Below are 13,827 nucleotides of genomic sequence, written 5' to 3' on the forward strand. Positions count from 1 at the left end.
ACCATGTTTTGGTTTGAGGTTTATCATTTTCCCCCCTCCAGACGCTCGCAAAAAATACTAAAGACCCAGCCAAATTGTAATCTAGTCTTGTTAAGGCCTTCAATTTACATGCCTTCATTTGGGAGAATTACTACTTTTAATACCCGCTTGGCTCCCATGGATACGAGCTCTCCTCAGCCTGTACAGTTTTTTAAGATGCATCTTAAGTCATATGTCGAGTCTACTTCTCAAAGCCACTGTGTGGAGCCTACGCTGAGATCCCCTAGTCTGTCTGAGTGATCCCCAGAGGGTTGCTCCTCTGAAGAGGGGGGGGGAGGGGGGGGGGTTGACCTGTTCTGCTTCTCGTTGTCCAGCAGCCTCTGCATGTCCCGGGTGCGTCTCTCCGCCTGGCTCTTCTCGTCCTCCAGCGCGCCCCTCCAGGCCTCCCACTGCCTCTCCTTCTCTAGGAGCTCGTCGTTCAGAGACTCCAGCTCCACCACCTGCTCCTCCAGCATGCTGCACGTCGTCTTCAACGTCTCAATGTTCTGAGGAGGGGAGAGGGGGGAGGGAGAGGGACATCACACACAGGATGAAGCCCTTTGTGTTTAGACGACGTGACGGCTTTGAGGCACCGGTTCAAACAAATGGCTGTATTTATACTTTGTGCCCAATACCATCATGCCTTTTATATTCAATGAATTAGTTATTCCTTGAAAAATGTGGTGGTAGTTGTTATTAATTGTACCCAATGGCTTCAAGGTAAACGTCTGCCTACCCATATCGGCCAGTACGCACATGGAAAACAGGTTTCGCATTAGAAAAAACGGTATTGCCCGTAGATTATGATCTAGTCAATATCTAGCATATTTTTAAGTGGTTCCCATCATTAATCATCTATGTGGCTGTTGTCTGCGAGGAGTCCCCTCTGGGTCTTGGGACTGGAGAGGACACGTGCGTCTGAAGAGTACCTGCTTCTGGTTGTTGAGGTGCATCTCGCGGTCGGCCACCTCTCTGCGGAGGCGGTCCACCTCCTGGCTGAGCTGCAGGCGGTCCTCGCTCTCGTCCGACGCCTCGTCCAGCTGCTTGGACAGGTAGAAGTTCTGGCGGTTGAGCTCGGCGTTCTCCTGGCTCAGCTGGGTCAGCTGCTCCTCCAGGTCCGTGATCACCTGAGGATTGTGGGTAGTATGCTGTATAAAGGCCCTTTCTAAAGAAGGTTGAAAGGGATTGTGGGTAAACACTGCCGAGTATGTCAGTTGCTGTTAAAGTGGCCATTAAGAAATGATACTGCATCGAATTCATTCATTGTTTTGACTGAAATCTTTTACGGTCAGACGCAGACCGAGGGGTCAGGGATCTGTGTATCACTGAAAATTAATCTTCTGCTCATGATCCTAGGAAATGCTGAATGTCAGATGAGCGGTTCTAATCGGTGACATTCTCTGTGTGATTCATCCGCGTTTGTAGCATACACAGACATGAGATAGGGACACCGTTGAGAAGTCTTACTTTGACAACAGAGGGCAGGAAGAACCAAAGTATTTTCCTATCAATTTCAGATTTTTCTTACGCATAGGCAGTGTGTAGGATGAAAAATACATCTTTGGCCGGACTTACTGAGCAGCTGTCTCTCAGGGCATCAAATTTGCGCTGAATTTCATCTCTGTGAGACTGTGGAGGGATAAAAACAAGGCTTAGAACAGATGTCTCCCTTACATCCACGCCTCAGAGACAAACGTCCTGCATCCACACACACAAAGACAAGCATAATGACCATCTACTGTGAAAAATAAATCACAGGAAGGAATCACAAATACACACACAACCACACAGACACAGACACACACACACACACACACACACACAACCCACCCCCCCCCACACACACACACACACACACACCCCACCCCCACACACACCCTGATGAACCATGTTGTCAAGTTAACAAAACACCGTCTTGGAGGTGGACAGAGATACTGTGCATAGCGTGAGAGCCCCAGATGTTACGCCAGATGTGCCCGGGGGGGGGGGGCGTTTGGAGGCTCACCCTGAGCGCGGTGATCTCCTCCTCAGCCTCTGCGGTGGTCTCCTCCAGCTCCGTCTTGGCCTGGGACAGCTGGCTCTCCAGGGCGTGGCGGGCCGCCTGCAGGCCGCTGATCTGGGACTCGCGCTCCTGCAGCGACAGGGTCAGCTCCGACACCTGCCGCTTGATCTCCAGCTTCTGCTCCTCGTGCTCCAGCCCCATCTGTCCAGAGGCAGGGGTCAGCCAACCCGCCCTATGTACTTGGCATACACTCGACAGGTCGACAAGACCCGCAGGGAGGTGGGCTTTAGGTGGGACATAGACCTTAGGGCCGGGAACTGGCAGGGATCTCACCATGCAATATTTTAAAGATTTTTGAGTGCCGATGATAAATGTATTGCGATTCTGTGAATGTTAATATTCTGTAAGAATTGCGACGTTTTTTGCAATTTTTTTTCTTTTATGTGGTTTAATGTATGGTCTTAACGTTGGGGTTCAGGTTTCACAGATCATGTGAAAGTGTCTGCCATTGTTTTTCATATGAACCCTGCTTCTAAAGGCACATACATGATAGCACCCTCTGTGTCATGGTACCATTCATATGTTTCCACAAAGATTTCATTGGAAGCTCTCAGCAGGTTTGCTTACAGAATTTCTAAAAGCAATACGATTTGATAGGTGTTACTTTAGACAAAAGATTAACAGCTGAACTAATTGAAAGTAAATGTGGTTCCCTTTTACTCCTTTTAAACCTTCTGATTGTGAAGGAGTGAGTGGGAAGTATGTGTGTGTGTTTGCATGTAGAGAGCAGGGCAGCAATTAGTGGCAATTTGTTGCATGAGCTCTCAGCAGGGTTGAGTGGTTGGTGCTGGTGATGTGTCCCCCGGCCAGCAAACTGTCCATTAGCGCAGAGACTAAAGAGGGGCTATACAGCTTCCATAAAGCGTGAGGCAATGGGGTTAATCAAATGATCAAGCATGTCATCAAAATACACTTCTTTCACAGGTTTTTGTTTTGATAGCAATGGCTGCTGTGGTGATGAATTTCAAAGCATTGGACATCAATTATTCCCTTTTCAGCAGATGGCCGTTACTCCGCATTCATCAAAGTCTCCCATACTCCCAAGATCAACTTTCATTATAATTTTCTCTGTCAGAATTTGACGTTCACAAAAAAAACAGAATCTTCAATTGAATCTTGTTCCCTTGAGCATTTTCTTTACATGTCAAAGCCGATATGCTATTTGTCAACTGACGCAATAGATGGAACTGACAAATCATACTTTAGGATCTTTTATCTCCATAGTGAACCACAAAGCGCAAAAAAAAGAAGGAAAAAAAAAAAAAAAAGTTGGGTTTCGTTACAAACAGGATTTTGAGTTTGATCTTAAAAAGGTATATGATAAAAGTGGAAATGTGGGTGCCGTCCCCCGACCAGCTTCCTCTTCCCCTCAGGAGGTGCAGCCGCTGGAGGTGAGTGGGCTGGCTGAGGCTTCAGAGCCGTCTATTGATGACTTCTTGAATACAAGAATACCATTCATCGTCGAGTTCTGCTACTTGGGATGAATAAAGTGGTGTTTTGACAGAAAATCCCATTTCTCCCCCCATGATTACACCACGGATGGTCGGTATTCATCATAAAACTATTATTCATCATTATTATATATTCATATCGAGCAATCTTTCTGTTTTTTTTTAAAGATGATTTATTTAACTGCCAGCCAACTTCATAAAAATAACTTAATTAAAACCTTTACGATTTCCATTCTGCCTGACAAACTTTGCCCAAGATGAGGCAATGACGCGGTCACCTCCCTCAGGACCTACTCCATAGTGACTTCACGGCGGTGGACTGAACCTCAAGCCCTCGGGTGCCCGCCCCGTCTCCCCTACCTCGCGGAGCCTGGTCTCGAGCTCCACCAGACGGCTGCGTTTGGTCTGCTCCTGCTGGCTCATCTTGTCCAGGTGCTCCTCCAACTTGGCGTTCTGGGCCTCCAGCTTCCCCGCCTGGGACTCCAGGTAGAACTTCTGCTGCCGCAGCTCCGAGATCATCTCCTCTTGGGCTTTCCTGAGGGGGTAACACACACACAGACACAGACACAGACACACACACACACACACACACACACATAAACACACAGTAAAAATACGAGCGTAAAATCTTACACATGAATCTCTACATTTCAAGCAGTTGATTGAGATTGTTGCGAATATTTTTGGTAATATTCAATTCGTAATAACTTTTAATGAAAATAAAACTTTCAAACAAGAAAGTACATAATAAGGGGATGGCCTAGACACCAAGATCCACCAAAAATAATTCTATGCTTGCATGACAAGAATGAAATCACGTTTTCACATTGAGAATGGTGGAGGGTCTTCTTGCACCCCACCACAGCAAGCCACCTACAGGCCGTTAGAGGAACTAGATGCTAGTCGCTCTGGCCAGGGATTCGCAAACTGGCAGTCATGGCTGCTACCTGACCAGAGTAAACATAAATATAGAAACTTATCCATGTGCGTAATAGGGAAAATGTGTTAATTGAACCGAGGGGTGACTCATTTGCAAACCATCGCCAGTTATCGTCCAGCCGATGGAGGCACCAAAACAACTGAGCCGCCCGTTCATTAACACGACAAATCAATCAGCAGAACGTAATCCCTGCTCTTTAAACCGGAGCCTCTATCCTGTTGCCTAGGAGATGGTGACTTGAGATGACTTAAGATGAAGGAAAAAGTATGCGGGCTCCCTTTACAGACAGACACACACACACACACACAGACGATCAACCACAGAACACCCCCAGGCAAACACTAACGAACGAACGTGTCAGATGCGGCGGTGGGGAGGCAGCATGTCTGTGGGGGGCGTATTGACGCGGGGCCGTGGGCGCGGTCTGGCACACTCACATGTTCTTCTGGGTGTAGATGCTGCTGTTGGCCGCCAGCTTGTTAGCCTCCGACAGCTCGGAGATGCGCTGCTCCAGGTTCTTCATCTTGGAGTCCATGGCGTTAATGGTCTGCCGAGGACAGAAGGGGAAGGGTCATAACACACAACGAGGACACTCGACTTCCTGTTGTCCAATTATGGACATACACAACATGAAGGTTAATTTGTCTCTCTCTCTCGTGCACTCTCTGTGAGATGCTAGGATGTTGTTGCGTACTGTGGTGCGATCCTATTAGTATGCATTAAGGTTTTGCCTGACTAGCCTGCTGCAAGTCAGGCAAGCCTCTTAAACTGCCATAAGTCAACCACATTAACCAGATTAAAGGCTTGAGGATCAGCTGCATAGTGCAAGTTAATGTATAGGACATTTTAATGGTCCAAACTGCCAACGCTGTACATAGGGCTACTTTTAGACCACAAGCAAAGAAAAACAGCTCAGGAACAGATGGTATTCAGTTTGATATAAAGCCTTCAAGGTGGGCACACAGAATGCTTTATCACTTCAAACACTTTTACCAAGTGATACCTTCAAAGACCACCACAGCATGGATGAGAAACCAATGGAAGATTCCAATCAATTCAACCACTGTGGGAAGTAGGGCCATGGACGTGTTTTAGACCGCAAAACAAAAACCAAATACTTTTCTGTCACCCCATTTTCCATCTTCTTACCAGTATTGACTGGCACAGCCGAACAGCAGATAATGCTATAATTCAACGCTGTAGACTTCCATTGATGTCCCAAAATACATTAAAACAAGTCACTTAATCCTCCCGCAGCCATAGATCCAAGTAGCCCCTATAGCTTCTATCTAAAAGAGTTATGCCTGTTTGTTTTGTAGCAAGGTAATAACTCCTATTACTGCATTGGGGTCCATTACCTTTTTCTGCATTGTGCAAAATAATGGCCAATTTAGTTCTAAAGCGGGATAATCTACGCAGTTTCCCATAAAGAAAATACTTCCCAGCAGGAAAAATACATTTTCTTCGCTTTGGGTTGCTTCATTGAAGATGTCAGCAAAAACTATGAGAATTATACCAGATTTGTTCCTCTATAACAGCAGAGCGTGCCAGCGCTAAATCCCTTCCAAAATATCCGCCCGGTTAACATCATCGTCTTTGTTTACATTAAGTTAATATTTAATGGAGGCGCCTCATTAGCAGCCATCATGTGTCAGCTATCGAGGGGACCGTGTTAATTGATAGCAAAAACCACCATAAATAGACATGTTTGACAGTGAATCATTCGGGTTATTCCTCACAGCCTTCTGCTCGCTGATCAGCTTGAACTTCTCACGGGCCTCCTGCTCGTGCTGGGCCCGCTTGGTTTCCAGGCTCTCCTTGTCCACCAGGTCCTCTTTCATCTGAGCCTCCAGAACCTTTGGATCACACACACAACAACACCACCACATCAGAGGGGAGAAATCCATACTGCGTCACATTCATCCCTATTTAGATTGCCCGTATTGGCACTTGCTCCGCCAGTTGACGGGGCCTTGAAAAGCGGGAAGTACTTGACAGTTACAAATGTACCCGCAGGCATGCGGGCAGTAAATCGCAGGCGCTGTCAGAGCCGACTGTGAAAGCTAGTTAAAATGAGATGGTGATAAATCTTTTCAGTCAATTGGATCAGTGCAGCCGCAAGAAAGTGGGTAGACGGTGTGTCGGCCATTAGACCGTCGCGTACACATTCAAGGCCGGTTAAAAACGACGCCCTTCTAACCACTGATGACACATTTGGGAGTCCCATTGAAGAATTATGAACCGGAGCGAAATGAAACATTAACAAACTACAATTTGAAATGATGCAGCCGATATATTTCACACAACAGCAGGGATTGGCTTTAAGGTGGTATTGATTGGTTAACACTTCACAAATGCAAAGATACGTTTACTTAACAAGCCTCTAAATTAGCAGGCCGTGACAAATAGGGGAGACAAAAAGTGTCTATTCGTACCATCGGTGGCTTGTTAATAAGACACCGTTTAATTGAACCGCCTGAATGCTCATGAATAGGCCTACATAAACCTGAACACCAATTACCAGCAAAACGAAGTGTTCCCCGTCACCCAACAGTCTCCTTGAGTTACCCGCAGGGATTCTGAAAGGCAAAAACTGAGAGCTCCCCCCACCTTGATCTTGTCCTCATAGAGCCTCTCATTCTGGGCCAGGTGGGTCTCCATCCGCTGGGCCGTGGCCTGGGTCTCCCTCAGGTTCTCCTCCAGCTCCTGGGCACAACAACACCAGCATCAGCACCAGCATCATTATCATCATCATCATCATCATCATCAGCCTCATCATGTCAACAACATCAGTTGGGTCCGAAATATCCGCAATGAACTGCAGAAGAGACCCCTCGTCCATACTTCGGATCACGGCCAACGAGAAGCGCTAACAACAAAGCATGTGGTAATTATTAAGGCGATGGGAGAGTCTTGCTTTGAAGAGCCGGGACAGCGCAGAGTGGTTGAAGCCGGGGCCGTTCATGTCGGGTCTGCCTGTCGGGCCGCGGGGCTGTGTGTTCATCTGATCGGCGCCCTGTGCCCCGCGCTGCAGAGGGAAGCTTGCCTCCTGGTCTCAGCACAAAGCTCCGCTCCAAAGAGCTCTGCTGGCAAGGAGCTCCCTGAAGAATATTGAGTGTGTGTGTGTGTGTGTTTGTGATTGTGTGTGTGTGTGTGTGTGTGTATACACACGGTGCTCCCAGTGTGCCCTGGGATAACAAGTGATAAGGACGGACAGGGGAGAATGCGGGGGTGAAGGGGTGGGTGAGCGGGCCGAGGGTCCGCGGGGGACGGTGTTAAGCGAGGCCTTATCGGCCGCCCCTCTCACCAGGATCTTCTCCGCCATCTGCTGGATCTGCTGGGATTTGGTCTGGATGTCGTCCTTCAGCTTGTTCTCCCGCCGCTCGACCATCTCCAACCGCTTCACCTGGTTCTCCAGGGTCTTCCTGCCCTCCTGTGTTCATACGCGATGCGACACACACACACACACACACAAAAACAATATTGCAAGATTCTTCCATTTGTTACAATGGTATTTTCTTGTCATTGGTCTTGGCGTGATATTATATAACAAATAGTCCCTTACAGCCTGAACCGTCTGGGCCAGTTCTTGGCAAGATTAGGCGTCTGGGAACATAGCGTTAAAATTCTGGCTTTAAATCTAGCAACTAGATCAGATGCTGGCTTGCCGTTTTTCTTCCTTCCGTTACACACACACACACACACACACACACACACACACACACACACACACACACACACACACACACACACACACACACACACACACACACACACACACACACACACACACACACACACCTCATCCCTCCCAACTTTCTCCAGCCTTTCACCAGCCTGTGCACTTTCAACATCCGGAGCAGAATCGCAAAGCAAGCGATTCTGCTCCGGGTGTTGCTTAAGCTTACAAAGGCAGCAACCACAGCAACGGCTGGAACAGAGAAACGGACACACTTTGAAGAAAGACACAATCACGATCATGCCTAGCCTCCAGGACTTGGCCCAGCGAGGGTCCATCCGACCGAACGAATCGTTTTGCTCTTTCCCACATTGAGGGGGCGAACGGAAAGCGTCGCGCGCGGTCCGGCCTAATGAGTCGCTACCTCCGTCTCCCTCAGGCGGCGCTTCAGCGTGTCGCTGGGCTCCGTCTTGCCCCGGAGGCGCTCCAGCTCTCGCTCCAGCCTCTCCTTGGCCTGGCGGATGTTCTGCAGCAGCTCCGTGGCCTCTGTGCTGGCTTTCACCGCCTGGGGTAGGGCAGGAGGTCGGGGCGGGGTCAGGAGGTCAGAAGGTGCGTGTGCGGAGACACTCAATATTAATGTACTCGTCACAGCCGCCGCCCCTCTTGTAAGAGACATAGCTGGAAGCCTTCGCTGTCAACCGAAATGGAAACTGATAGGAATGGGCTGCCGAGATGCTAGAACTAACTGGCTAATTACATTAGTAAGGGACAATTACCACCCAGCCTAGTTGCAATCACTCTGTATTTGTGTGTATGCCAGCGTGCCTTGCATAATGCATGCTTCTGACTAAATGAGAAGTGACACAAAAGGACATTAAATTAACTCCTATCCGATTTTGTATTAACACACTTTTCTGTCCAAACGTTTACCTTGGAAAGTTTGTCCTGGAGCTCTTGGATTTTCAGCTGCTGATCAGAATTTGTCTGAAACAGAAACACACACTTAAATCTCTAGAGAATACCTTAAAAAATTTAATATATCCCGAGAGTCGATGCTAAATTTTCTTTCGACCTGGCAAGGGCCTTCGTCTTACCTTTTCCAGTTTGGAGAGAAGCTCCTCTACATCGGCCTTGCCCTGTTCTTTAGCCTGCCAGGCAAACAGAACAGAACACATAAAGAAGACACATCAATAATGCATAATTCAAAACCAGACGTGTGATTATGGAGTGTCCCTTACTATTACAAACATTTTTAGGCTCATTAACTTGCTGTTAATTCATACACGGGCCATTATGGAGCAGGTAAAGGTCAGGTATTTGCAGCTTTCGGCTGGGAGCCGTTTCTATATCTCCTTGCGGCCCATACTTCTACAGCATTATGTTGCTCTCTCAGAGAGGAGGCTACCACCACAGGGACCGTTACCTTCTGGATCCTCTGCTGGTACTCCACGGCCTTCCTCTTCAGGTCTTCGCTGGTCTGCCTGGAGTCCCTGAGCTCCGACTCGTAGAGGTCGCTGCGGCGCCGGGCCGCCGACAGGTCCTCCTCCAGCTGCCGGATGGTGACCTGCATCTCCTCCAGCTGGGCATGGTACTCCTGGGGAGCCCGGCAGGAGAGATCAGAGCTCTGGGGCACACACGTTGGGACAGGGGCTGCCGCTCCACTGAGGGGGTTTTGTTTTTATGTCATACACCGTCAGGAGTTAGAATTGACCGCTTAGGAGTTGAATGGTGGCCGTAGTCGGACATTAGATCAGCTTGACAGTCGGACAAATTAGCCTTACATGACAGAGAATCTGGGCTCAAATCAGATGTGCGCCATATGTGGTTCTTGGATGCATATCTGATCAGTGCCGTTGTAATGTGAACAGAAAGGGAACAATATTAGATCTGAGCAAACTAAAGATCTGAACTGAGCCTGAGAGCAGGAAGGCCCAGTTGAAAAATGACTGCAGATTTTTTTTTTTCCCCAACGGCATTATGACTCATATGCACACGAGGGCTTATTCTTTGGGTAAAGATGATGGTTTGGATAACAGACACCGTCTGGATACACGAATGGTGCTCTCCCCCAAAAGGCTTACTAATAGCTTCATTAGCATTAACAACACACAAGGGGTCAGTGAAGTGCATGATTAAAAGCCTCCAGATAAACAATCGCACCTCCCCCAAAAAGGTGTCCCAAAATTGATACAGCGTAATTCCACACACAAATAGAAATGCACCTTGACAACAGCTTTGTCCTCAAGCGTTCACTTTCATAAATTATCTATTAATTAATGCAATAATTAATCATATCTTAATCATTAATCAAAAACCCAGCTCCCACGGTTTACGGTTATTCAGCAAATTGGATAGCAAGGTCGACCTGAAGGTTAGGTAGACGTCTAACAGGGAGAGGTGCACCTACCTGCTCCTTAATCTCCTGCAGCTTGTTGCTCTGCTCTCGGATGTCGTGGAGCAGCTGCAGGGCCTTATCATCCTCCTGGGAGACCTCCACCCGGGCCTGCTCCAAGCTGCGCTTCAAGCTCTGCACACCCGCACACACACATGCGCACACACACACACACACACACACAAACACACAATTAGAAAGGGTCCAATCCGATGACCGTTTAAGATCCTTTATGATTAGAATGCTTCAGTTGCCCGCCCTAACTCCTGACACAGAGATCAAAACACAGTGCTAGTTGTCGTCGGCAGCGCCGCTGATGGGTGTTTTTATACAAGGATCCACTGAATGGGTGAGGAAAAGAACCCAGGGTAGACGGGGGCCGGGGCTGGGGGGGGGGGCACTCACGCTGCATTCTGTGATGTAGGTGGCGAGGTCCTGCTCCAGGATGGTCCTCTGGGTCTCCGAGGCCTTCAGCTCCACATCCTTCTGGTGGAGCACGGACTCCAGGTCGGTCATCTTACGCTGGAACCTGGAGATCTCCTGATCCATCTGATTGGGCAGAGCAGAACCGCAACACAACGGATACCTCATGATCTGGGGCACGTGTTTCAAAGGCCAGTGGAAACATGAAGGATTGATCATCTGCAACAATCAACATTTTTTTCAAATAACGAGTTCCAGTTATTGTTCCAGTTTATCAATCCTTTGTGTTTTTCCAGTGACATATACTTTGAAAGAATATGTAAACATGGACATTAAGCAGATGGCTGACCACTGCTGACATTGAGGCAAAGGGTTCAAACCACAAGTCTCACCTTGTGGCATTTGTCTTGAGTTTCTTGTAGTTCTTTGCTTTTCAGGTGTAGCTTCTTTTCCATGGAGTTGGTCTTGGCAGGGGAGTTGATGCCAGCCGACACAGACCTTGGTGCAGCGAGATAAATGGAGTTTCAGGTTTCCACTAAGTAAACAGGCACTCAAGTTCTACATGAAATACATTCAGCCAATACTTGGGCTAAGATACCTGCCTCCGCCAAATTATCTCTTCTTTACGTCATTTATGTTTAGTACTCGGGTAATGTATCCTAAAAAATGAGCTACAAAAGGCAATAATGCGTCCTTTGTCAGAATCCTGAAAGAGGCAACCTTGGAAGAAAATTTAACTAAAAAGGAACAATATATTTTCTTTGCAAAGCAGCAACAATGATTTGAATTATCTTTTTCTCCATTCACTCCCACTGCGTGTATCCTATCACATTGCAGGGCTGGGTGTCCCTCTTAGCCAGCCGTGGGGGTTCATCCCATAGTGGAGCACTGGCTGATCTTCAGTCTGCCCACCATTGCCATCACAAATGAGCAGGCACAGTGCCAAACATTACTTTTACTCATACAATAACAAGTAATTGTGTTGTGGAAACACTGACAAAAAAAAGCTTTTTACGGATGAAAACCCACCAACCACTAAGCAATGCCGGGTTTGAGGCTATGGTGCTACTCTTTAAAGCCTTTCTAGCAGAAGTTGGGACCAAATCATTCTTATCAATTCTATTCTATATATTCTAATTTCTTTATGAGAATGACCAAAGGCAGATGACGGCACTGCTTAGAACTGCAGAAGCGCGCGTTGAACAAGCATCACTAATCATCCCTGAATTGATGAGCAAATTGATTGTTTTCCATTTAACACATGTGGCTGTAACAACCGAGTCCTGGTAATGGTCTGATGGGAGTCGACATACACCAGCGTCAGGGTATTCAAGGCTCTCTGATCCTTGCATTGACTTGAGAATGAGTCACACCGGCAATAAAAATAATCACGGAAGCCCGCGCTGTTCCTTTCGCCTCTCTGAATCCAAATCAAGATGCCGCCCCCGAAGCACAAACACATACATCGGCATGGGAGAAACCAAGGCTACTTCCTCAGGTTCCTGAGGAGAGCCACAAGTTAAGCCACCTCATATGAACCACCGGGTAGGAGAAGGAGAGCAGATGATCACGAGGTGAGTAATGGTTAGCAGGGCTTCAGAGAGAGATGATTATATATGAGTGGCCATCGCCACCGACTGCATTATTGAGAAGAGGGACATGGGAGGAGAGAGAGAGAGAGACACGGCACTCTGGAGGACAGTGTGTGAGAAGATTTGGCAGCGATGGACGACCACGACCACACACACGTAAAAACGCACACACACACCTGTCTCTTTTGAGAGCACCAGACACACACATGATGGTAGGATTTCGCACACCCACGCAGCCACAGACCAGAAAATTTAGGCACGCATACGCACGTGCAAAAAGGACCAAATAGCACACCAAAGGTACATGCCAAGATCCGAACAAACAGACACACACACACAGACACACTCACAGTGTAAAAGTCTATTTTTAAAACAGGCTATAACAACAGACGTCTGATATTAAACTGGAACGCATTGGGTGAGTCAGGTTAGGGAGGAGGGGGGGTGTTGTTTTGTTTATACTAACGAGAAGACAGAGACATGGCGCACAAAAAAATTCACAAAACCCCCCCCCCCACACACACACACACACACACACAAACACAAACACACACACACAGGAAGAGGAAACTCCAAAACACATCATTAGCATTTCATTATGCATGGCTCCATGTGTACATTCTCCTCTTTGGCTTTACAACGAAAAACAACAAGGGTAGCTACAAGCACGCGCCTGCATGCATGCAGACCGCCACACACACACACACACACACACACACACACACACACACACACACACACACACACACACACACACACACACACACACACACACACACACACACACACACACACACACACACACACACACACACACACACACACGGTCAGCTGAATAGAAAGCCATTATTCATTAGACGCAGTAAAGCAAACGACTGGGCTGGCTTTACTTAAAACCCCAGAGCAGAAGACTGCGGGGGCAACACCAAGGGACAGGGACATCAGATCGGGAGCGAGGGGGGGGGGGGGGGGGGGGGGGGACATGGGAAGAAAAGACACGAGGGAAGACAGAGAAAGAGGGGGGGGGGTTAGTGGCTGGGGGGGAAACGTGGTAGTAACCATAGAAATAGAAGCGCCCCTCCAATCTTGGGTCATCTCTTCTCCCGTCTAACCCAGTGATGCCCCTCGTATCTTTTTCCGTTCTCACCGTTCTGCCCCTGGTCCCTCATGGGCTCGGCAATGCCTGGCTCCGCTAGACCTGATCCCGAGCCCCCGAGACGGAGCCCACTGCCGCACGGTGTTATCAGGGGGCGGCTGATAAGCCACAGAC

The 13,827-nt window shown here is 48.1% G+C and overlaps 1 protein-coding gene across 3 annotated transcripts in view; it reads right to left on the reverse strand.

The window, feature by feature from the left end:
- The window catches only part of cita (citron rho-interacting serine/threonine kinase a), a 38,865-nt gene that overhangs the window by 17,003 nt on the left and 8,035 nt on the right, over nt 1–13,827 (reverse strand). For all 3 annotated transcript variants that reach the window (XM_056606201.1, XM_056606202.1, XM_056606200.1), the window contains exons 11-26: nt 11,358–11,463; nt 10,948–11,091; nt 10,558–10,677; nt 9,574–9,744; nt 9,245–9,298; nt 9,081–9,134; nt 8,575–8,715; nt 7,779–7,904; nt 7,082–7,177; nt 6,211–6,327; nt 4,909–5,018; nt 3,892–4,066; nt 2,024–2,221; nt 1,594–1,647; nt 948–1,145; nt 331–524 (exon numbers count right to left, since the gene is read on the reverse strand). In XM_056606201.1, coding sequence (XP_056462176.1) covers nt 331–524; nt 948–1,145; nt 1,594–1,647; nt 2,024–2,221; nt 3,892–4,066; nt 4,909–5,018; nt 6,211–6,327; nt 7,082–7,177; nt 7,779–7,904; nt 8,575–8,715; nt 9,081–9,134; nt 9,245–9,298; nt 9,574–9,744; nt 10,558–10,677; nt 10,948–11,091; nt 11,358–11,463 — 2,058 coding nt within the window. The remainder of the gene's footprint in view (nt 1–330; nt 525–947; nt 1,146–1,593; nt 1,648–2,023; nt 2,222–3,891; nt 4,067–4,908; nt 5,019–6,210; nt 6,328–7,081; nt 7,178–7,778; nt 7,905–8,574; nt 8,716–9,080; nt 9,135–9,244; nt 9,299–9,573; nt 9,745–10,557; nt 10,678–10,947; nt 11,092–11,357; nt 11,464–13,827) is intronic.

This window comes from Gadus chalcogrammus, chromosome 13, assembly GCF_026213295.1.
Source record: "Gadus chalcogrammus isolate NIFS_2021 chromosome 13, NIFS_Gcha_1.0, whole genome shotgun sequence".
NCBI lineage: Eukaryota > Metazoa > Chordata > Actinopteri > Gadiformes > Gadidae > Gadus > Gadus chalcogrammus.